At 53.3% G+C, this 24,740-nt stretch overlaps 1 protein-coding gene and 1 non-coding gene across 2 annotated transcripts; one reads left to right on the plus strand and one right to left on the minus strand.

Annotated features, from left to right (window-relative positions):
• Positions 1-502: 502 nt before the first annotated feature.
• On the minus strand, positions 503-22,030 carry ADORA2B (adenosine A2b receptor). The gene is made up of 2 exons (XM_032319749.1): positions 21,555-22,030; positions 503-1,602 (listed from the first exon to the last, which is right to left on the minus strand). The coding sequence occupies exons 1-2, from the start codon at positions 21,887-21,889 to the stop codon at positions 939-941; spliced, it is 999 nt and encodes a 332-aa protein (XP_032175640.1). The 5' UTR covers positions 21,890-22,030; the 3' UTR covers positions 503-938.
• LOC116578610 lies at positions 11,465-11,595 on the plus strand. Its single transcript, XR_004280977.1, has one exon. It is a non-coding gene; the product is annotated as a small nucleolar RNA SNORA18 (small nucleolar RNA).
• Positions 22,031-24,740: the final 2,710 nt, after the last annotated feature.

The following is a 24,740-nucleotide window of genomic DNA, read 5'->3' on the forward strand; positions in this document are numbered from 1 at the left end:
GGCCCTGGAGACATGCGGCGCCAGGCGAGCACACGACGGGGGAAAGGGTGCGGGTGGCACGGTGGGGGTTGGGGGAGAGAGCCCTTTGTTGCCGCAGATAAAACCTGTCAAGACTCGACTCCTTGGGAAACTTGAGCTGGGTATGAACTTCTCCTTTTAAGCAGCCTTCACAATAAAGGAAAGGATGTGGGTGCAGCATGCTAAACTTGTTGTGAAGTTTTATTTTTATCTCTTGTAATAGAGGTACATGGATGTAGGATTTTTACTTATTCACATTTTCACACTTGGGCTCCAGGGACGTGGCCAGACTGCAGCCTGGTGGGGATACACGTGACTACCTAAGGGCAGAAGGGGCACGTGCCGTCCGGGAGGGGAGGATCGCATGACCCCCGTTCTTCCTCTAGGATGGTGTGCAGTACATGGAGAACAATGTTCCCAAAGACTGACAGTCCACTTACGAATTCACAAGAGTAGCATTTCCCCAAATAAATATAGAAGTCTGTTAACTGAAGAATTACACTTTTAATTTTCCTGGTCACCTTCCTAGGAACAAGTATTTATTTTTAGTATGTTCAACTCTTACTCTTTCACTGCCTCTACATTAAAAAAATTTTGTATTATAACAGTTCACAGTGTTTTACAGTAAAATAGTTTCATGTTCTACCATGAAAAGACGCAGACTCTTAAAAACGAAACAGTCTTTTACAATCCAAGCCATTGGCATCATCCACACAGCAGCCAGAACAAACCAGAAATACATTTGTGAACCTTTGCAGCCAACTAATAACGTGCATATTAGCTAGATATGTGGTCACTCAAGAGAGGTGGCCCGTGCCCATACACAGTGTCACTGTCTTTAAAAACAGGAATCAGCCAGTGAGGTCCCGTCCCTTTGTTTATTGAGAATGTGTGCCTTCTTGAAGAGGCCAGGCCCTAGGTCATAGGCCCACATCAAGGGCTGGCTGTGCCCCTGCCTGCCCATTCCCGCTCTTGAGGACATCCGTCTGGCAGAGAATGTACCTGGAGATGATTTTGTGAAAAGTGTAGCGGAAGTCCCTGTTCCGATAGGCATAGACAACGGGATTGACCACCGAGTTGGCATGTGACAGGAGAATGGCCGTGTTCATTACCCACTTGGGCTTAGCCTTAGACTTGGCTGGCTGAAAGAAGGTGACACAGTTGATGGCATGTACTGGCAGCCAGCAGAGAGCAAAGATCCCAACGATCATGGCCAGGGACTTGGCGGCGTGGATCTCCCGCTGGATGACAGTCCTGGAGTGGTCCATCAGCTCCGTGCGCTGCAGCTGCCTGCAGGCCTCCAGGAAGATCCAGATGTAGATCACCAACATGATGAGCAGCGGGGGCAGGACGCACCCGAAGAAGTTGAAGTACACCATGTAGCTCATGGGGACCACGTTCTCAAACAGGCACCGCACGAGGCAACAGCTTGCATTTGTGGCTCCATCCCAGGGCTCCGTGCAGTTGGCGGCAGTGTTCTTACTGTTCCACCCCAGGAACGGGGTCAGTCCGATGCCAAAGGCGAGGACCCAGAGGACAGCGATGACTCTTCTCGCTCGAGTCCCAGTGACCAGACTCTTATATCTGTTCAAAAGAACGGCACCCGTTATCGTCAGCGCACAGAACTGTCGCCAGAGCCCCAGATCCCACCTCTGCTTTGTTCTGTGGTCCTCATCCCAGCAACCTTTAGGGCCGCCCTCAGAGGGCAGCAGCCTTTTACCCCCAACATGAAGACCTCCAAATAGGTACGAAAGACTTCACTCTGACAAGCTCAGAGCTTCATCCTTGAATTCCTAGCTGAGTGACAGATTCTGGTCAGTGAGAACAAGTGAAGTCTTCGGGGGCGCTTTCTTTTTTAATAGCGCTTTTAAAAGTATTTTATTTATTTATTTGACAGACAGAGATCACAAGTAGGCAGAGAGGCAGTCAGAGAGAGAGGAGGAAGCAGGCTCCCCGCTGAGCAGAGAGCCCGATGTAGGGCTCGATCCCAGGACCCTGGGATCATGACCTGAGCCTAAGGCAGAGGCCCTAACCCACTGAGCCACCCAGGCGCCCCTTTGGGGGGCACTTTCTAACGACCCACATCCCGAGCTGTGAGTCTAGGTCTTCTGTAAGGCACTGTTCTAGGTGCTTAGCCGCACCAGCGAACAGAACACCCAAGATCCCTGCTTAGAAAGCACTTACATTCTAGTAGGGGGAGACCAGAGATCCCAAACCACAAACCTGCTAGTAAATTATACAGTGAGCTATCAGGAGAGGTGTAGAATGAAAAAAGAAAAAGCAGATATGGAAGACCAGGACTGGCAGGAACTGGAGTTTTCAAGAAGTCAGTCAAAGGAGGTTTCACCGATCTGGTGAGACTTGAACAAAAGCCTGAGGAGGTGAGCATCGGAGCCCCCAGGGGCCCAGCAGCACTACGGGGCCACCCTGGGCAAGAGTCCTGGCCTCCCCCCCACACAGAGAGGTCTGTCTCCGACTGTGCCAACAGTCAGCTCTGGAAACTGCCGGAGAACAAGAAGACATCTGGCAACGTCCCTCTCTCTGCTAGCAGCGAAGCTGATAAAGACGGGAAAATACTGTAGCAAATATTAAGTAACTCTGGTAGTTTTGAAACTTGGAATCTTGTTAAAAATTGCGAGAGATCAACATGTAATGTAGACATTTTCCCATAAACTAGTCCATATATGGTTTATAGCAAAGCTATCAGGCTTGCTGTTAATAATTCGTCCATAATATATATTCAATGTCAGAGTAAATGAGAGAAAATCTTTCCTTAACACCTCTGGGAAGAAAACGGGGAAATAATTTGATACATGTTACCTGAAGACCTGCCTCTCCAGTGTCCAGTTTCCCACACCTGAGGTAGAAAGCCCAGACTCTGCTCGGGCCCACAGCACCCCGCGGCCCCAGCCCCACCCAGCCAGGGCCTGCCGGGGCTCCCCGAGGGCTCCCGCCACTCTCCACAGAGGATAAATACCTGTTCCTGTTTGAAGGGTCACCGCCTTTCCGGATCACCTCTCAGGCTCAGGTGGCCACTCACTCCCTCTCCCTGGCCCCAGAAACACACCTGGCACAGAGCTTATTTATCTATGCCGGTGGTTTCCCCTCCGCTAGAAGGTCAACCTCAAGGACCGGCACTTTGTCCCTTTGGCACTGGTACCCCAGGACCTGGCGCATATCTGGTAGGTTCTTAATGATCTGGTCATTATGAATGCATTCCTTATTTGTTATCTGACTTGTTACCCAATGGCTTTGAAAGAAGAGCACTTACTAGGAACACCTAAGGCCAGGGGCCTGGACTGGAAGGAGAACGGGCCCAGATTACTACAGAAGCTCACAGAGATCTTGCCTCATGACAGCCACCCCTGATCCTTTCTCCCCCTGTGACAGCCGCTCTCCACAAGGGGCAGCACGGTCGTGGGGCCTTTACTACGAATGGCCCGCTGGACTCCACTGCTCGCTAAATTTCCCTGGGCCGCTAAATCCATCTATTTCTAAATCCTTTCTGTTTCCCCCCCTCATTCAGGAACACACAGCCATTCCTTTAAAAAGAAAATGTTCCTGCCGCCCATCACTCCGTCAGAGAATGCGTCAGGAGGCCCAGGCAGCCTCCCTCAAAGCCAAGCACTTAGAGTCACAGGAATCCAGATCTACGAGGCCGCTTCAACAGCCTGCCCTTTCTGTCCTGTCGTTCACAGGATTCAGCTGTATTTAATTGTGTGCACTTGAATACTGGCCAGTGTGGGGCCGGGGCGAACCGTATTTGGTGTTAGCAAGTTCTCTGGTGTGGATACAGGAGGTGGTTCTGGCCAGTGAGACGAAAGGAAGCATGGTAGGGTACTTCCAGGAAAGATGTTCCTTCTTGATAAAATGAGAGAGAACCCATGAGGAGGTCTCTTCTCGCCACCCATCCCCTTCTGCTTTTGATGCTCCTGTTGGAGGCCCTGATGCCTAGAGCTGTGGCAACCATCTTGTGACCATGAGGGGCTAGCCTGGAGACAAAGCAACGGCCAAGCAGAAGGAAGGAAAGGGCCGGGTCTTTGACCACCTTTCTGAACCCTGCACCAACCACAGAACCATCATGGCTCCACATTCAAGTTCAAGAGATCATTAAATGTCTTGACTGCTTAAGCCACCGTTCATCCCGGAGCGAAAAGCATACAACTTGGGGAGTTTTCTCTCTCCTAATCAAAACTCCCTTATTTTACAAATGAGGACACAGAGATAGAAAGCTTTGAGGAACCAAAGCAATGTAAGACCCAGAGACCCAAGCTGGGTCGAGACTCCCAGACCAGTGCTCCCCGCACCACACTATGCTGAGGCTTATTTTACGTGACTTTTTTATTTTTAAAGCAACATTAGACACTGGACATGGAGGGATGACGGGTGGGCTTCCACCAGAGTCCAGAACAACAGCGGGAATCCACCTACATCTGAACTCAGAACCGCTGGATCCTGCACATGTGAAAAACCACTTTTATGCTCCATGGACTTAGATAAAGCAGATGATTCCATCTGGGGAGCAGCCGGTCGCCCCTTTGTGAGCCCCCAAACACAGCTTCTCTGCCCTCCTGGCTCACTATCTCACTCAGAGCCCTTCCTACAGCCTGGGCGCTCCGCTAGTCACGGGAAACATAATCACAGCCCTCCTGGGTTGTAAAGCAAGTGAAGGAGAAAGTCAACAAGTAGACACACAAACGTGTCATTACAAATCAGGGGGATTTTGGCCAAACCAAAATGAATAGGGAGCAGATCAGAGGGAAAACAGGAAGGCTCGGGACAGAGGATGCTGGGGAAGGCCTCTTGGGCAGAGCAAGGCGCAAAAGGAGTAAAAAATTTGAAGAGTGGGGACGAGAGCATTCTAGTCCGAGCGGCATGGTAAGGCTTGCAGACAGGAAGGGATTTTCCTTTCCTAAAGAAGGGAAAGGAAGACCCCTAAGACGAGGCAGGGGCCGGCTCATAGGCCATGGGAAGGAATCTAGATTCTGATACTCCAAGTGCACTGGGAAACTTGAAGTTGTATTTTAAGCAACGGAATGGTGCTGACTTAGGTTTTGTAAAGTTCATGGTATGGAGACTGAATTTTAGGGAACCAAGAAGAAACGCAGATCAGTTAGGAAACTCTTGGTGGCTCATTCAAGAGAAAATGGTGACGTGGACCAGGGGACAACGAAGACGGTGCCAACAGATCTGCCCTCTGAGGGAGAACCAGCTGGTCCTGAAAATGGACTGGATGTAGGAAGATGAGAACGGAGGATGGTTCCTAGGGTTTGTCCCATCCCACCCACGCATGCCTTATACTGAAACAGTATCGAGGGGATTAAGAGCAAGACAATGGATATCAGTATCCTAATGACAACGATCCCGAGAGAGAAGATGTAGAAAAAAGGCAAAACTATTAAAGCGGCTGAGAATCTGGGGAGGTTGGAGGATGTGGCCCAGGGCGCGTGCGGAGGGACATGCCGCTGTGGCAGAGAGAAGGAGAACAGGGCCAGGGCGGGAGGGGCAGGGCTGGGCGGCTACAAGACCTTTAAGAGCTGCGGTCACTCGGCCACGGAAGAAAAGCCGTCCCCTGCGGGGGCGGGGCACGGGGGGCGCTGGAGGTCTCACCGAGCAGAAAGGAGCTTGCTAGAAATATGTGGTGGGATGACGGCCTCTGTGGTCTTGACAGGGTAACAGAACAGCCTCCGTTTAGGACAAGGTGCAGGCTGACCCGTGCAAGTGTGAGGCCGAGGGGGAGTCAGCAAGTTGCACAGGAAGATAGACCAAGATGCAGATTCCCGGGCTGGGCAGCAAGGGTGCGGGGCAGTGTGTCTGGACGAGGGGAACATCGAAGGTTCATGTCTTTTGCAGGAGGGAACAGGATGCTATTCTGGAAAGGACAGTGGGGAGACCCAAGAGAAAGCACTTGAGCCCGAGTCCCCACCCAAGGTCCCAGGTGTAAGCAGAAATAAGGGAAACCATGTCCTTGGGGGGCCGCCTTAGTCAAGGCCAGGTGGCCGAGGGAACGTCCGGAGAAGAGGTCAGAGAAGACCCAGGGATCTGGCAGTGGCCCAGGAAATGGAGAGCTTGGGAAGAAGAGGCGGGACTGGGTCCAGTCAGTCAGGGAATGTACAGAGCACTGCAGGGTTGAGAATTTGTGGAATTATTCTGAGGCCCTAAAATACTCAGCTAAAGTGGAGAGTAAAGCCACATCTCCGTTTCATCTTTAATATACCAAGAGTACTTGAAATTTTTTTTCTGAAGATTTTATTTTTTATTTATTTGGCAGAGCATGAGCAGGGGGACCAGCAGAAGGAGAGGGAGAAGCAGGCTCCCTACTGAGCAGGGAGCCCAATGCGGGGCTTGATTCCAGGACCCTGGGATCATGACCTGAGCTGCAGGCAGATGCCCAACAGACTGGGCCACCCGGGCGCCCCGAGTACTTAACACTTTAAAACTTTCTTCATCTAAAACAAGGTTTCCTCCCTCATTTCCCCCAACTTGTAGATCCTTTCCCTCTCAGGCGGACTTTGAACCCCATGAGCAATGTTCTGGAGTCCTGCACCTGCAGACCTGCTCCCTCAGCCCTGACACTGAGCCTGTGCTGCTGACACCTCCTCCAGGCAGCCTACCCATCATGCTCAGACCGTGGCTCTCAGGTCACAGCTGGACCCTCTCCAGTTTACTGACATGGCAACCGAGGCTCAGAGAGCTTGTTATTGGCCTGCTGCCCTGAACTGCAGTCAGGACACAAACTCTATCTAACCTGACTCCGGTTTTGCCAAAAGTAGTCATTTTCCAGTTTGAGACCAGATGGCTCGTCTCACCAGTGCCGGCTCCCGCCTCTGCCAGTCACTCAGCCACGGGCCCACCTCGGGGGCAGCCAGCCACGGCTCCGCGGCTTCTCTTTCTTCCCTGGACATGTCTGCCCTCACCGGAGCTGCCACATGGCTCCAGGCATGGCAGCACGGAGACTTCCTTTGCTCTGCCGGAGGAACAGCCAGACCCACGAGAAGGCTCCAAAGACAAAAGCACGTTTAGCACAGGCGCTCCAGCGCCATCGTGGCACATGGTGTCCACGAGACCCATGCCTGGGTGCAGGCCCCGGGGGGAGACAGTCATGGATGCTGGAGAGAGCCAACAGGTGTCCCCGCCCTGAGCAGAATGTTCCCAGGGATGGCCCCTGGGCTCCCTGGCATCTCACGAAGGCTCTAGTGATCTCCTCCCCTGTCCTCTCCCCTCCTACTTCAGCTATTGCGGCCCTGTCATTTTCCAGAATGCCTGCCTGTTCCCCGGCCCCTCCTCCGGCCTGCGGAGTCCATGCTTTCCTCCCTCTACACCATGCGTGCACCTCTACTGTGCATGCGTCTGTCCCCAAAACATTCCCAAAAGGCAGGGGTCAAGGTTTGCCTCCATCTGGCCCTATGCCAGTCTCTGCCCGGCTATGGGGGGCACCGAGCACAAGAGTAAGGCCAAGGAAGATGGCCATCGGCCCCAAAAGTGGGAGGTGTCAGTAAAATGCAGCGACAACTAAAGGAAGCGTGAGCAGCTTTATTATTCCGAACAAGCAGGAGCGATTCTCTCCCACACAAAAGGCGTGTTCTGGGAAAGGCCACGCTCTGGAAAGCGGCTATGCTGCTCTGCTGGGAGGGAGGCTGGGCTGTGACCCACCCATTCTCCCTCGAAGGGGCTCATTAGCTAAGGAGATTGACAGAAAATCGGTCACACGGAGGGACTCAACAAAGGGAACAGTGTGGCCACTGAGGTTACATAATGCAAGGCAGATTCGCCAAGTTCCGCAGAACAAGGGCTGGCCTATTTCTGGGGCAGGGTCTCCTCCCTCTGCGCTGGGCCGCCCTCTGCTCAGACCAGGCCACTGCCTTCTCGGCCTCGGAAATCAGGATTCCCGGCTGGGGGGGGGGGGATCAGCCGATGCCCTCGAGCTACTGCCCTGGGCACTGGCTGCGGGCTGTACGGAGTCTGCGCTCTGGCATCTGAGAAATGGGGACAGAAGTGACCACAGAACCCATCCCCCACACTGCTGGGCTCTGAGCACAGAGAGAAGGTGTTCGGAGCACCTTATGGACCCACAGCTCTAGGGAGATGCGCATGGAGTTGTCATTGGTTCTTAAATTGTTTACTCTTTGTTTAGGGACTTTTTCCTTTATATTCTGTCCAGCTCGCAAACTACATTCCTCTGTAATATAGACATTTCTGCCTTCAAGCATGTATACGTATATACGTTATTAGGAAAACTTCGTATTCTCTGAAAGTGCCCATGAATAGTAACAGGACGTGAATCAAAGTCGGGTTAGGATGGACCCCTCAAAACCTACAAAATGTAACCAGAGCACTAACATCTGAGAGCGCCTGGGCAGGCAGCCTGGTGGGGCTGGAGGCCACCACAATGAATATTAAAAACGCACCCAACAAATCTAGTGGAGGTTCTGGCAAAACCTGCATTAGAGCGAGGCCCACTTAGTGCCAGAACGAGGCAGGTGAGAGCTGGTCGGAGCTGTTACAAAGCAGGGCGTGGTGCGCAGGGGGGCCCCAGCCTGGCCCTAGCCCAGGGGCGGCTTTCGGAGCAAGCGGGCCCAGACACAGGCACTGCTGGTTTTTTCCTTCCTCCTCGTTCCCCTTTGGGCTCCTACAACACAGCTTTCCTTTCCTGCTGAAAATTGTAAGGGTATCCCACAACCCCAAGCCCTTTCACCAGGGTCGAACCACAGATGAACCCAAGCAGTCTGCACGGGGACCAGCATCCCCCACTCTTCACCCATGACACGTGCACGAGCTCCCATCATGGAGGTTCACAAGGAAACAGACTCATCGTCCTGCAGGACAGCGCCGTGCTCCCTGGGGACCCTGCGATCCCCACGGCGCCCCTTCCCCAAAACTCCATCACTGTAATGTGCGTCTCTTTCCACCTTAACGGCAAGCCTCTGCCTCGTTCACGGCCGACTCCACAGCGCCCCCCGTGGGCCAGGAACACGAGTGCTCAGCAGGAGTCTGAACTTGGGAGGAGAGACGGGGACTCTGGTCTCTCCTCCCAAGTTCAGGGCAGGGGACACGGGAACGAGCCCTGCTTCGGCTTCAGCCCCTGGTTCACAAGAGACCACCTTCAGAGAGGGCCATCTCCCTGCTCACGGAACCAAATGAAAAGGGTTTGTGAAAAGTCGTCATGGACATAAAACCAGAGAATTCAAATGGCGCTGTCTGTACTAAAGAAATAGATTCCATAGCCATTAAAGCTTCCCACGAAGAACACTGAAGACCCAGCTGACTTCACCTACGAATTCTATCAAATATCTGAGAAACACGTAAAACCATTCTTACATGAAAAGGGTAGACACCATCTGGTTCTGTGTACATGAACTTCGGGTCTATGAGCAGGAAGGTCCCTCGGTGCCCATTTGCGGTAAATGTATGAAGGGTTATCTGCCTTGTCCCCACCATCTGCGACGGTCCTAGCTCTAGTGTGGGGGGCAGCCCGATGTAAGGACAGTGCCTGGCCACCCGCCAGGTGACAGCAGTGGTCCCCAGAGCCTACCCTCCGGAGGAGGCCAGGACCCTCAGCAACTCTGGCTCTTGGGGCAGGGGGCGGGGTGGGAAGCAGCTCTGTCATCTACTCTAACAGGTTCGGACATATCTGAACCCAGGGGTGGAGATGCCCACTGCTGAATGTACAGGTGGCTGGACAGAATCTCAGTTGTCCTTTGCAGTAACCCAAGAAAAATGGAGGAAGAACGCAGGTGGCCAAAAAGAGAGCTGTCAGTACTCCCCACCAGCTTCCTATGGCCAGAAGACAGTCTACCGTGGTCTGATGGTGATTCAAACCCACTGAGATTAAAGATGGGGACCAGGACCAGGTCTCCCAGAGGTCACCTTGGAGGCTGTTTTTTGGGGGACTCTCACATTTTGGTTTTCAGGTATCCGTGAGGACTCAGGGACAGCCTGTGGTTGCTGGGCTCCAGACTCTGATTTTCAAATGAAATAAGAGCCCCCCAAGAGAAGGGGTCCCTGCCTGAAACCAAACCAAAGAATTAAAATAGGACCCTCATAAAGTATCCTCCCATGGCTAGGGTTGAAACATACTGCTACAGATAGCACATTAATTGTCAAAAGCATCAGCCTCTATATGGACGTCAGGAGGCACGTAACATCGGCGCATCCCATTACTGGTGATGTTAGCTTGGATCACCTCATTACAGTGGCGTCTGCCAGATTTCTCCACTGTAACCATGTGTCCTGTTGTAATTAGCAGCTATCTTGGAACAGATACTTCGAGACTACGTATCTCACTCCTCATCAGACTTTCACCAATGAGTTTGAGCAGCTATTGATGATTCTTGCCTGAACGAGTTATTACTACGATAGTTGCCAAATGATTTGCTTAACGCAAGCATTCCTACACATTAATTAGGTGGCATTCTCCTGTAAGCAAGAGTTCCAACTCATTATTCAAAAAAGGGAGTATCTCCTACTTCTTCCACTGTGAGGGCCTAGAAGAAAGGACGCTCTGGTGGCAGTGAGCACACCGATCCAAATCTTGGTTTCTAAATACCATTTTCCACTGAAAGGAAACAGGGCTCCACGGGGAAATACCTGATTCCAAAGCCAGAAAATACAATGTGGGCTTGAAAAACCTTTCTGTGACAAAAAGTACGGAAGTGCTCAAAAAAACTGAGGGGAACACTTCTAGAAGTGAACTTGAGTGGGCTCCCACTGGCTCATTTTGGGCATCAAAATGAAAAACACAAAAGGATTAGAACACATTGAAAGAAAATAAAATCCCATTAAAATGTCCATTCTGATATTTTAAAAAATAATGGAGCAGAGAGAAGGTAAAACTCTTTTTTTTTTTTTAAATGAAGGATGCCAGTTGATACAGATGGCATGAAGAGAAAGAAAACTGCCATTTTACATGGTAATAACGGACTCCGGCAAGAGTCATCGCTGGGAAAACATACACTTACAGTGACGAGCACTGGCAGACACAGCTGTAACCAAGTGATCAGAGCTGACACGCCAACAGTGGGACACATGGAGATGGCCCGCCTTCTCACGTGACAGATCCAAACGGACATAACATCAGGTAGACAGTATTCACCCAGTGAGAGCACTGGGACTTATAGTAAGGCACTGGGAGTATTAGGTAAAGGAAGGAGGGGCAGTCAGGTTTTCGTTTTTAGAAAGACCGCCAGCAGGGCCAGGAGGGCAAGCCTGGAAGCAGAGAGACCAGACAGGAAAGTAGATGGCAGACTTGATAGCACCAAAGAGAAGTGACTGGGGAAGGATTTAAGAAACCCAAGGTCGCGGGTGGCGGGGGGGGGGGGGTGGGGGGGGGTGGGGGGGGGGGTGGGGGGGGGGTTTGCAAAATGCAACTGACGGGACCTGTTCAGTAACATCTTTCAATAAAGCTTTAAAGTTCTTTATGTTAAATAACAAAGAAAGAAAGAAAGCAGCTGAGGTCTATCCTGATGGGGCCTTCTCCAGAGACCTGCATCGCTGGGAAGGCCTCGTACAGAATAAGTGTGGTCTCCACTATTCGCAGAACCATGTGTTAGATCTGTGGGAAGGAACTACAGGACTTCAAGCATCTAAAACCATGAAGGACCTAACAGTCACACTGTTTAAACCCCAGGCACTGGTGGATCCCTACAATCTGTGCAGTTCTAGGATGTGACAGTCTAGGGAGTGTCTGACATAGAGAACCAGGTAGAGCCATCTATTCTGACCCTAAACGTGACCCTGAAGTCAAGAAAGTGGGTCCCAAAGGTTACAGGTGGGGAATTTCTGAAGTACATCCATATTCAAGTGGAGATCAAAGCAGCCCAAGTGAAAGAATTGTGGACTGACAGTGACAACCGTGGACTAAACAAAAGATTCATTCATTCATTCATTCGAGCGGGTGAGCATGCACAAGCAGGGGGAGGCACAGAGGGAAGGAGAAAGAACCTCAAGAAGGCTCCAAACTGGGGGCAGAGCCCCACATGGGGCTCAATCCCAAGACCCCGACATTATGGCCTGAGCCAAAATTAAGAGTTGGACACGTAACTGACTGAGCGACTCGGGTGCCCCAAAAGCTCTTTCTAAAAGGGGCTATTTTGAAGATCATGATTCTGACTTTGGAGGAATTTAGGTGATTGGCAGAGGAAGAGTCACATATAAAATTCCTTAAGTAAAAATTTATTGACTAAGGATGCCTGGGTGGCTTAGTGGGTTAAGCCTCTGCCTTCGGCTCAGGTCATGATCCCAGGGTCCTGGGACTGAGCCCCACATCAGGCTTTCTGCTCAGCAGGGAGCCTGGTTCCTCCTCTCTCTCTGCCTGCTGCTCTGCCTACTTGTGATCTCTCTCTGTCAAATAAATAAATAAAATCTTTAAAAAAATTATTGGCTTAAATTTTATAGGAAACCTTTTCCTTTAGTTTTTCTGAAGATTTTATTTATCTGAGAGAGAGAGAGAGAGAGGGGGGAGGGACAGAGGGAGAAGCAGACTCCTCACTGAGCAGGGAGCCCGATGCGGGGCTCGATCCCAGAACTCCAGGATCATGACCTGAGCCGAAGACAGATGCCCTGACTGAGCCACCCAGGTGTCCCTCCCCCAATTTTTTAATTAGAAGAAAAGAGCAGGTTTGATAGCGGTATTGAAATGAGCATTGGAAATCGAGATGTCATCTGCAGAAAGCTGCTCCAGGAAGTCTGTGGGTGGCAGGACTAGGACTGGAGCAAAACGGTCACTAAACCAAAGAAGGTGGGGTTCAGCAGGACGAGGAGCATGAATTTGTTCAGCGAGGCAGAGAGCCTGCAGAGGCAGCTGCCCTGCCAGAGGCTGGGGAACTGCACCGGGCGGGACCCCACACAAAGCCGGAGGAGCCAGGTCCAGAGCCAGGCGGAAGGGCTGCCGGCCCAGACTCCCCAGGCTCCACGCTCAGCCGCCTCCTGTACCGCTCCACCATAACCTGTGCGCTTTCCCAAAGCCCCTGGTCGGGGCCACCCAGCTGCCCACGAACCTCGAGGTCACCCCGGACTCCTCCCTTCTCCTCATGCCCAACATCCAACCAAGACAGCAAGACCTCCAGAACCTGTTCCCCAAGATCCCGTCTTCTCGCCCCAAGCATCTCAGTGTGTGTGGTCAACAGCTCCACCACAATCCCGCAGGCTGACCCCAAGTCCCAGCCCGCCCCACCTCTGGTCCTTGTTCAAAGACTAGGGTCCCAGGGCCCACATCTGGTTCTTAGGATTCTTTCCTGTCCTAGCCTCTTGGCGATGTGGCTTCACCTGTGATTACTCTGCCAGACCTCTTGGCAACCTTCCCCGGTACAGAAGTTCAAAGTTTACACATCTCAAGTATCTCTAGACTCTGCCTCCGTCTCCACAGCCTCCACCCTGGTCATGCCTTCTTCCTTCGGGCCTACAGGACAGAAGGCAACCCTGCACAATCCTGTCGCCCCTCCCCCCTCCCCCGTGCTGTCCGCCAGAGGGTCTGTTCATTTTTATTTTATTTATTTTTTTTTACAGACAGAGATCACAAGCAGACAGAGAGAGAGAGACAGAGGAGGAAACAGGCTCCCCGCAGAGCAGAGAGCCCAACACAGGACTCGATCCCAGGACCCCGGGAGGTCACCCTGGACTCCTCCCTTCTCCTCATGCCCAACATCCAACCAAGACAGCAAGCCGAGACACAAGACACAACCCGAGCCGATGGCAGAGGCCTTCAGGTTCCAGGTTCCACTTAATTTTCACTTCTCAGAAAATCCCATTTACAAGACAGTAGAGAAACACAGAAAGAAAATAATTTGTAACAATTCTAAAAATAGAAGTGGAGGGTGATACCCACAAACCAGAGATTTTAAGGAGTTTCTGGAAAGCAGAAGGCAGGCAGGATCATCAGGATGGGGCAGGGCCCTACATCAGAAACAGAGAGGGCCAGGAAGAGAGACTCCAACCCCGCAGCCTGCAGGTACCAGAATGGGATGTACGAGAGGAACGGAAATCAAGGGGAAAATTGCCTGTGGACCAGCTTTGGGGGCTGTTGCACTCACTTCCGGTCACTGTCCTCCCATCTCCCCTGGAGTGTGGACCCCCTTCGGCCTCTACCCTCTCCCCAAGCTGCAGCGTGAGACCTCACAACAGAGGAGGGGGGCGGGAGGAGGTTCCGATGACATATACTTTGTGCCATGTGAAGGAGTCTGAACTACGTGACTCCAAAACCTTCTGAAAAAAGGTTTTTCAAAGGCAACTCAAAAATTAACCTCAAGGGGCACCTGAGTGGCTCAGTGGGTTAAAGCCTCTGCCTTCAGCTCAGGTCATGATCTCAGGGTCCTGGGATCGAGCCCCGCATCGGGCTCTTTGCTCAGCGGGGAACCTGCTTCCCTTCCTCTCTCTGCCTGCCTCTCTGCCTACTTGTGATCTCTCTCTGTCAAATAAATAAAAATTAAAAAAAAAAATTAACCTCAAATCAAATTAATGCTCAAATTAAAAAAGGGAAACTAGGGAGGGAAAGTCAAGGAATTCTGGCAGAGGTGACTAAAAAGCTATAGTGTTGAAAACTCGAATGCAAGAGAATTTTAATTAAGAGACAAGATCAGTCAAGGAGGGGAATTCCATGAGAATGGGAAGAAGACTTGGGTTACAACCCCCAGAAGGAAACAGAGAAAGGAGGAAATAAGGAAATGATCAAGCGTTTTGGATAGTTTTCTGAGCACAGATCCTCTCCTTCTTTGGTTGGTTTATTGAGGAAGACACAAAGAAATGGAAATTTTGTTCCACGCTCATGGACTGGAAGAACAAATATTGTGAAAATGTCTACACTACCTAGAGCAATCTACACATTCAGAGCAATCCCTATCAAAATACCATCACCTTTTTTCACAGAGCTGGAACCAATAATCCTACAATTTGTATGGAACCAGAAAAGACCCCGAATAGCCACAGCTATGTTGAAAAAGAAAACCAAAGGGGAGGGCATTGCAACTCCGGACTTCAAGCTCTGTGACGAAGCCATAAGCATCAAGACAGTATGGTGCCAGCACAAAAAGAGACACAGAGATCAATGGAACAGAATACAGAGCCGAGAAATGGACCCTCAACTCTACGGTCAACTGATCTTCAACAAAGCAGGAAAGAATGTCCGATGGAAAAAAGTCTCTTCAACAAATGGTGTTGGGAAAACTGGACAGCCACAGGCAGAAGAATGAAACTGGACCATTTCCTTACACCACACACAAAAATAGATTCAAAGTGGATGAAAGACCTAAATGGGAGACAGGAATCCATCCAAATCCTGGAGCAGAACTCAGGAGCACCCTCTGTGACCTCGGCTACAGCAACTTCTTGCTAGACATGTCTCCAATGGCAAGGGAAGCAAGGGCACAAATGAACTGCTGGGACTTCATCAAGATAAAAACCTTTAGCACAGCAAAGGAAACAGTCGATAAAAACCAAGTAACAGGGAAGCCTGGGTGGCTCAGTTGGTTAAGCGGCTGCCTTCGGCTCAGGTCATGATCCCAGGGTCCTGGGATCGAGTCCCACATCGGGTTCCTTGCTCGGTGGGGAGCCTGCTTTTCCCTCTACTTCTGCCTGCCTCTTTGCCTGCCTCTCTGCCTGCCTGTGCTCGCTCGCTCTCTCTTCTTCTGTCTCTGACAAATAAATAAATAAAATTAAAAAAAAAAAAAAAAAAAAAACAAGTAACAACCAGCAGAATGGGAAAAGATATTTGCAAATAACAAATCAGATAAAAGACTAGTGTCCAAAATCTATAAAGAACTTACCAAACTCAACACCCAAAGAACAAATAATCCAATCAAGAAATGGGCCGAGGACATGAACAGACATTTCTGCAAAGAAGACATCCAGATGGCCAACAGAAACGTGAAAAAGTGCTCTACATCACTAGGCATCAGGGAAATATAAATCAAAACCACAGTGAGATTCCAGTCAGAATGACTAAAACTAACAAGTCAGGAAATGACAGATGCTGGCGAGGATGCGGAGAAAGGGGAACCCTCCTACACGGTGGGAATGCAAGCTGGTGAAAACACTCTGGAAAACAGCATGGAGGTTCCTCAAAAAGTTGAAAATAGGGCTACCCAACGACCCAGCAATAGCACTACTGGGTATTTCCCCAAAGATACAAACGTAATGATCCAAAGGGACACGTGCACCCGAATGCTTTTAGCAGCAAATGTCCACAATAGCCAAACTGGGGACATGGGCTCAGACTCAGACAAATGTTGCACCTGCCGCTGGTTTAAAGTCACAGCTCAGGGCTGAGGAGGGTTCACAATGGCAGAAGGGCACCCAAGTCCTTCTGCCCTAGTCCCGGGTGACTTTCCCACCAGTCCTGAGAACCGTGTTCCCTTCTGTAGGTAAGAGGCTGGTCACAGGACTATGCGTGCTGCTGTCCCTGAAGGGGCCCTCACCCACGGCACCTGCCGGCTTTCTGAGGGCCTCTCCTTCCCGGTCTCCCTCAGGCCCATCAGAGCCCTTCAGAGGATGGCTTCCCCTCTTTTTTTCTACTAAAACTTATCGGACCATCCTTTTTCTGACATCATTTCACCAGACAGCTCTGCCCATTAGCAGCATCTGCCGCCTGGGACCCTCCCCCAACACACACTCTTCATGGTCACTCACATGTGCACCCAAAATACCGGTGCCTCCCCCATGCTGGGCACTGGGCCCAGTACTGCCGCCTGGAACTTAAGAACAAGCCCCTCCCGGGAGTCAAAGAGCTCATGCTTGGGGCAGAAAGAGACCATCAGCTGTGACCAGGTAAAGACCTACTTCAGGGCTTTAGAGTCCGTGATAAATGCAGTCAGTGGCCAGGAGAAGCCTCTTCACACCAGGCAGGGAAACAAGCCGCCCTGTGGGACTATGGTGGGTAAGGCAGGGAGGGGACAAGCGGGGTGGCCAGAGCCACTGAGGCCCGGGGGCCACTCTGGCATCTTACTCCAAGGCACCACAGCAGGGCATCAGGCAGGGGGCCGAGGCGATCTGATTTAAGCCTCCAATCCCCCCGTCTGGAGGCGTTCTGGAGGCGTTCTGGAGAACGGCTACACGGGAGCAGAGAGTGGATTTCAGGACATCCTCCCCTTACAGATGGCTTCCCTCCCCGCCAGAGGCCCCAAGCCACCCCAGGCTTCTCCCGCTGCTGCCGGCTTCTCCCAGCGTCCCTCGGCCATGGCTGCGTCCGTCCGGGCCCCGCCTCCACCTTCACGGCCTCGTCCTCCCTCTCCGTAGGTCTGCGGGTCTTCTAAGGATGCAACAGCGTTTAGGGACCACCAGAGAGATAATCCAAGAAAAAGTCCTCCTCTCAAGATCCAGGGAAAGTAATATTCATTCCTTTCCCACATCAGGTAATGTTCACAGGTTCTGGGACACCTTTCAGGGGGCCACCACTCAACCCACAGCCATGGGAATGGTCTGGAAGCAAAAGAAGGAAGGACCAGCAGAGGAGTCTCCTACGGAATTTGTAGGTCCATTTAAAAAAAAAAAAAGGTTCTGCAAAAACGCTCAGAATCCTCTGCCAGCTCCTACCCTACAGCTCGGTCAGCTAAGGGCAGCTCAGTGCCAGCCACACTGTCACCCAAGGCACAGTCTTGCTAAGACATCTTCAACAGCTACCTCCCAAACCGGCCATGGGTGGCACCGAGAAAAGGCCTCCAGGTGGCAAAGGGAACAGAGGCTGACCCCAGGGTCAGGGTCCAGGGTCAGAACAGACAGACACACCACGCCCCCTTCCCTGAGCACACCCAGGAAAACACCCTCCTTCAGCTCCGCTGGGGAAAACCACTGGCCGAGACTCAACACCCCTAGAGCAGGGTCAGGAAGGCCCCCAGACAGAGGTGAATCACAGTCACCCCCCCACCCCCACAGCTCAGCGGGGGCTGTGGCCCCAAGGGGAACAGGATTAGATTAGGGAGGAGGAAATGCTCCTGCCAGAAATGGCCAGAGTTCTGAAGTGCGGGGGTGGGGGGAGCAGCTGAGGGCAGACACCACCCCACATACACCCAAGCAGGGGAGCCTGCCCTCCCAGCTCAGCTGTGTGCTGCCCCCCATGACTGCACCAGGTTGGCTCCACCGGGGCCAGCCTCAGAACTGCATGGACTTGAACTAGAGGAAGTGGCCTTTCCTCTGTGTGTGGACACCCTTCAGTATGAAGGCCCGGGAAACCATGCCTGGTGTACGCAGACCTCTTCCTTTTCAAGTCCCACCAAAGTTGTCATGTTTGTGCCCAGCATCACCTTGGGGCTGCCCTTTCCCTCTGCACTGTGATCTCCGCGATGTCACTAAACACCTTGGCAACTGGATGGCAGGTGGGACCTGGGATCTCTGTGGCCCTGGGCTGTGCTTACGGCGGGCTGACCGCTCAGGCCTCGCACTCAGAGCCCTGGGGCAGGGATGCTGGTAGAGCCTGCCCATGACCTGGGTGGAACCAAGGACAAGTCCGAGGACTTGCCAGTTCCCCAGTCAAAGATCCTGCCACTGGAATCTGCCCCCCTACATGGCACCCCGGAGATTCTGACTCAGTAGGGCCCAGTAGGGCCCTGTAATCCCTTTGGGCCTGCTCACAGGGGCCTTGCTCTCCAGAAGCAGGAAGTGCTAACAGCGGAGGGATCCTCCCCGCAGGACTCAAAGGAGCCCTGAAAACCTGTACACTCTCCACCCAACCAGGGTGGGGGCTGGTGCCAGGGACAGGTCAGATGCTGGAACCTTCCTGGGGCGGGAGATGAGGCTGCTGGCACACACTTCTTCCAGACCTCTGAACTCTCGTGGACCTACCAGGAGAGCAGGAAGGGGATGAGCTCTCCTCCCAAATGACCATTCCTTCCATCCTACACCTGCGTCTCCCCTCCTGCCCTTGGCAAATGCAAAGGAGAAGTTAGGGGCCTGCAGTTCACATTTCTTCCCCCTTAACACACCCACACCCGTTTTTTGCAAGTCCCCGCCCAACACAAACCAGGACAAGAACTAACAGATTTCAACTTTTATGGAATTTCCTGCTCCGCGGGGTACAGGGATTCTACCAGTAACTCCTGGTGAGCTGGGGTCTCTCTGGGCCTTAGCCTGGAGCAAAGCCAAGGGGCTCCTGTTAAAGGGGCAGCTCAGGCTGGGAGCCTGTGACTGACTGCCTGCGGCATGCAAACAGGCCCAAAGGCCATCAAGTCACCAACATGAAGACCAAGAGGCAGAAAGGGAACTTCTAAGAGGCTGTACCATGCTGTCCCAAGCCTCGGAAATCTCAAGGTTTTGTCATCTAATGGGATGCATGAGGCCTCCTGGTCCAATGCCAAGGGCAGCAGCAGGTGGAAAGGCCCAGAAACACAGATCGGACCCCAGTACAGCTGAGCAGGAGGTTCCTGTTCCCACTGAGACCCAGGACACAACCCACAACTACGAAGTTCAACATGTCTGCCCGATTAAAAGGCTTCTAGGAGCCTTCTGCCGGCCAATGCCCTCCAACACATTTCCCTTACAACCACCAACTGACTGAAGACAGATCCTGCTTCCGGAAACGGCAATGTGCTTTCTAGCCACATCCCAAACACATATGCCGCACACAGCCCTGTAAGACCGCCTGATGGCACAGCGGGAATACGGTGCCAACTCTGAGCACCAGTCCTGGCTCCAACACTCATTCCAGACGCATCACCCTGAGCAAGACTAATCTCCCAGAGCCACCACCCCTCTTATCTATAAAGATGCAGGTACCAGTATCTACTCTCTGAATTACAGCAAGAATGGAAGGATAAGGGCACCTGGGTGGCTCAGTCATTAAGCGTCTGCCTTCAGCTCAGGTCATGATCCCAGGGTCCTGGGATCGAGGCCCATATCAGGCTCCCTACTTGGCAGGGAGCCTGCTTCTCCCTCTCCCACTCCCCCTGCTTGTGTTCCCTCTCTCTCTTTCTCTGTCAAAAATAAAGAAAATCTTAAAAAAAATTTTTTTTTTAAAGAATGAAAGAATAGGGGCATCTGGGTGGCTCAGTGTTTAAGCCTCAGCCTTCGGCTCAGGTCATATCCCAGGGTCCTGGGATCGAGCCCCCCATCGGGCTCTCTGCTCAGCAGAGAACCTGCTTCCCCTCCTCTCCCTGCCTGCCTCTCTGCCTACTGGTGATCTCCGTCTGTCAAATAAATAAATAAAATTTAAAAAAAAAAAAAAAATGAAAGAATAAAAGGATAATATAAACCGCTTCTCAGACTTGGCACACAGTTGGTACCCAATAAATTCATTCCCTTCCCTCCTGCTCCCGTGACTCAGTTTCCCTTCCCAGCTCCAAAACCAAAGAGACCCAAAACTCACCCAACTCAGAAATGCCAAAAGGGCCCAGGCAGGGTAGGCAGTAAATAATATCAGTCGACCCTGAGGTTCCTGGATACTCCTGCTCTCAAGTGCTTGACTGAATTCCATCATCAGCTACAATGGGGCGCTTCTCACCCTCCCCTGCCACACAACTATCCCTTGCTGACTGCCCCCCCTCCCCAATCTACATCTTTTCACTGGGCGGAAGAGACCACCCATAAATCCTCAGGTTTTCTGAAATCCTGCTGGCACTTCCCCAGCCTGCTGGGTCAGGGCAGTGGAAGGTAAACAAGGGTACACAATGGGCATGGTGCTCTGAGGCTGTGCGTACTGGCCAACCCGGCAGCACTCTGACTCTAAGAAAGAGTATCCAGGGGCACCTGGGTGGCTCAGTGGGTTAAAGCCTCTGCTTTCGGCTCAGGTCATGATCCCAGAGTCCTGGGATGGAGCCGCATCGGGCTCTCTGCTCAGCGGGGAGCCTGCTTCCCTTCCTCTCTCTCTGCCTGCCTCTCTACCTACCTGTGATCTCTGTCTGTCAAATAAATAAATAAAACCTTTAAAAAAAAAAAAAAAAAAAGAGTATCCGGAGGTGATTTGGGTCACCCTTCAGCATGAAGGCACGGATGTTTCTAACGTTCCCTAGCGTTAGCTGGGTCCTCCTCCCACCCCACTCTACTCCCGGGTCGGCCTGTCCCTCGTTTTGTGGCATTCTGAAGTTGGGTCTTGAGTAGTGTCCATTGTGACAATGCGAAGTCCCAGCGTCCTGGGACCTCCCCGGCCTCCCGACCTCCAACATTCAGGGAGCGCGTTCCGCCGCTGCTCTGGACCCCAGCCTCGGTTGCGGGCGGCTCGGGGGAGGAAACCGTTTTCGCCACAGAGGAGAAGATAGCATCACCGAACCTCCTGCGCCCTGGCCCCCGCCTGCCCGCTGGGGGTGGCGCTTTCCCCGAAGTTTCCTCCGCGGGCCGGCGACCGGAGACCGCACTCCACAGAACTCCTAGAGCTGTCCCTACGCAGAGCCCCTTAAAACCACGTGCGCATCCGGGGGAGCATCCGGGGGAACCGGCCCCGGGCACCGAGAGAGTCTGGGCAGCCCGGGCGCACGTGTCTCTGGGAATGGCCGGCGTCCTCCAGGCTGGGAACCGGAGCTCGGAGCGCCCCGCGCACGCCGCCCAGCAACCGGGGCCTGGAGCTGGCGCTCCTCTGCGGGACTTCGACGGAGCCCCGGGGTCGGGGACGCCGCGCGCCTCACCTGAGCGGGACGCGGATGGCCAGATACCTGTCGACGGCCACGGCCAAGAGACTGAAGATGGAACTCTGCGTGAGCACGAGCACGAAGCAGGCGAGGAAGAGACAGCTGTGGAAGTCGGTGCAGAAGCCCAGGCTGATGGTGATGGCAAAGGGGATGGCGAACAGCCCCACGGCCACGTCGGCCGCGGCCAGAGACACCAGGAAGTAGTTGGTGGGCGTCTGCAGCGCGCTCGACGTGCCCACCGCGGCGCACACCAGCACGTTGCCAGCCACAGACAGCGCGGCGATGGCCAGCTCCAGCGCCACGTACAGCGCGTCCTCTGCCTCCAGCGGCATGGCCGGGCCGACCCAGCCCCTGTGTCGCCTACCCGGGCCTCGATGGGCGCGGGGCAGCCGCGTGGGCCCCGCCGGGCACGGCCGGAGCGCCCGCACCACGCGGCCACCGCTCGCGTCTGACCTGCCAGGCTAGCGCGCCGGGACCCGGGATTCCGGGGGCGGGACCGCGGAGAGGCGGCGACGCCCATTGGCCGCCGCCCCCGCCCGTCTCGGACCCCTCGGCGGAGCACCGCCCCTTTTCCCGGGCCGTGGACCCCTCTGCGCCAGCGCGGGGCCACGCGGGGCTCGGCAGCGCCCGCTGGGGCAAGGGCCGTGGTCCCCAAAGCGTCGTGTGGTGGCGCTCTCCGGCAAAGTCAAGTTCCCCAACTTTCCCTTGGGCTCCAACTCCGTGGGTGTGTCCCCAGCAGTTGCACTGTCTGCCAACCGGCGCGGCGCCAGCAGAGCCCGGATCGCCCAGGAGACTGGGACCCGACTCCGCCCCGGGCACCCGCCAGTCCCCCCAACCACGCCCCAGCCGTTCCACCAACAGCTCTGGCGCATTGAGGACCTGAAGCTTTTGGGCCTCCCGCTCCCAAACCCTGAGCACCCCACCGGTCAGGCAGAGCCCGCCTTGCAAAGTGGACGACATGCCACAGCGGGCGGGGTGGGGGGACGAGGGGCCTGAACTCAGACGTTCCCACCTGACCCATCCCTTCGGGTCGCGAAACCCCGACAGCAAGTATGGCTCTGGACCAGTGCGGCTGTGCGCCGCTCCTCCCCTGCACCCGCCAGGCTCCCCAGCTTCACCTGTTCCTCTGCGCTCTCGGCCGCGGCATGCTCCGCGTCCTTCGTCCACCCCACCCCCATGCCACAGTTCCCCAGGCCCTCTCTTTGCCCTTCACGCCCACCCTGGCTGAACTCAAGACTCCCAAGGTCTCACCCATGGTCCTTACACCCATTATCTCCCAAGCCTACCCCGGCCCCAAGTGCCACCTGAGTGCCAGGCCTGAGCACCCCACTGCAGACTATTGAGCTCCCCAAATCCAGCAAGTCCAAAATCAAGCTCCTCTTCACCTTTGCCCCAAACCTGTGCCCTCTCCTTCTGGGACTCGGTTATTGACCTCACCACCCACCTTCTCCACTCTAGGAAGGATGCCCTCACCCTCCTTCATCCTTCCCTGCATCCAAATCAGTTGTTACCAATTCTGCTTCCAGAGCTTTCCGTCTCCTCTCCCCAATGCCCTGTCTCCAGCCGGTTTCTCCTCACAGGTGGTTCCCATCATCTCTCCCTCACCTCTGCCCTGGGTCCCACCAACACTATCATTCTAGAACACAGCTGGCCTTGCCATTCCCTGACCCCAAACCCTTTGTCAGCAGTCACCAGACAAGGCCGTTAAAAAAAAATGATCAGGAAACAGAAAAGATGTTTGCAAAATAATCATAAGCAAGTCACCTCCATTAGCCATTTCATGGAGGTGACTGATAAAGGGAGGAGGAATTCTTTTCGGGGTGATGAAAATATTCTAAATGTGGTGATGGCGGCACAGCTCTGTGAATATACTGAAAAACCATTGAGCTGTGCACTTTAAGTGGGCGGACTGTATGGTATGTGAATTACATCTCAGCACAGCTATAGGAACAAGAGCAAAGGCCCTCAGCCTCCAACAGTCATAACCAGTGCTTTCCGTCTCTGTACTGGGCAACACATTTTCCCAAAGTATTCACAGGTGTCTTGGATGGGAGAGGTTATTATAAAGGATTCTTTTTCCCCCGTTTTCCAGGGGGTTTTATTACTTCTATAATGAAAAAAAAACAAAAAACAAAAGCACAAAAACCTTGATTTTATGTTAAAATATTAACATAACGCTCAAATGCCATACCCTAGCTGTTGGAAATCTGATACCACCTTCTCCACTGCACCACCACCCCCACCCCCCCACCCCCCCGCCATTCCCGTAGCACTTGACACAAACTACTGTTACTGCATAGATGGTGAACAGGAACCTTGGAGAGATCAAGGGACTTATTTATCCAAGTGGGGGTGGGGGAGGGTGAAGGAGTCAGGGGTGGGGGCGAGAGGCTGGATCAGGGACAGCCACGCTCAGGAGAGTGGAGAAAGGAAGACTACCTGAGCAGGGAAGGCTTCAGCAGGGAGGATGGAGTGCTAGGTTGTTCTCCTGGAGGTATGGGGCACCAGCCCCCTGGGGTGGGGGGGAGGTGTGCTCTGAGCAGAGGGATGATGGATTGGGGCGTTATCTGGCCGCAGTAGCTGGAGAGCTGGCAAAGGGAAAGGAGACAGCAGAACAGACGCCAGCCAGTCGCTGTGAGTGCTTCCCGTCCACACTGCCTCCAGGCCCTGGGCTCAGCTCCAGCATTTTCTGTGCCTGGAATCCCCAGTTCCCTTTTTTAGAGCCCAGCATCCTTCAGGAAACTTTCTCCAAATCACCCAAGCAGGAAGGGTGCCCACGCCATGCACGGCTGTGTCCCAGCCCCACCTGCGTTGCAACCTGCTGTTACATGTGACTGCTGTCCACCTCCGGACACCCAGTGGCGGAGCCTCCCTCTTCTCTTTCCTCTCCCTACCCAGCCCCCACCCAGCACAGCGCCCTTCACTCCACCCCCCTTCTCTTCACCAAGTTCACAGGAAAAGTATTGAATTATCCTGACTCCATTAACCCCAGTCTGGAACTCACTCCGGGACTGGTCCTTGAGGGTTGCAGTAATGGCAAAGTCAATTGTTGAGAAAACAGGAGAAAAGGTGGAGTCTGAGGGAGTCACGAGGTTTAAATTCTAAGGCAACCGGGGTGAACAGAGCCCATGTCTCAGCAGCAGAGAACCCAGGTTTTATTTCCAACTCTGAGGTTGACCTTGG

The sequence above is a fragment of the Mustela erminea genome, chromosome 18, assembly GCF_009829155.1.
Source record: "Mustela erminea isolate mMusErm1 chromosome 18, mMusErm1.Pri, whole genome shotgun sequence".
NCBI classification, from domain to species: domain Eukaryota; kingdom Metazoa; phylum Chordata; class Mammalia; order Carnivora; family Mustelidae; genus Mustela; species Mustela erminea.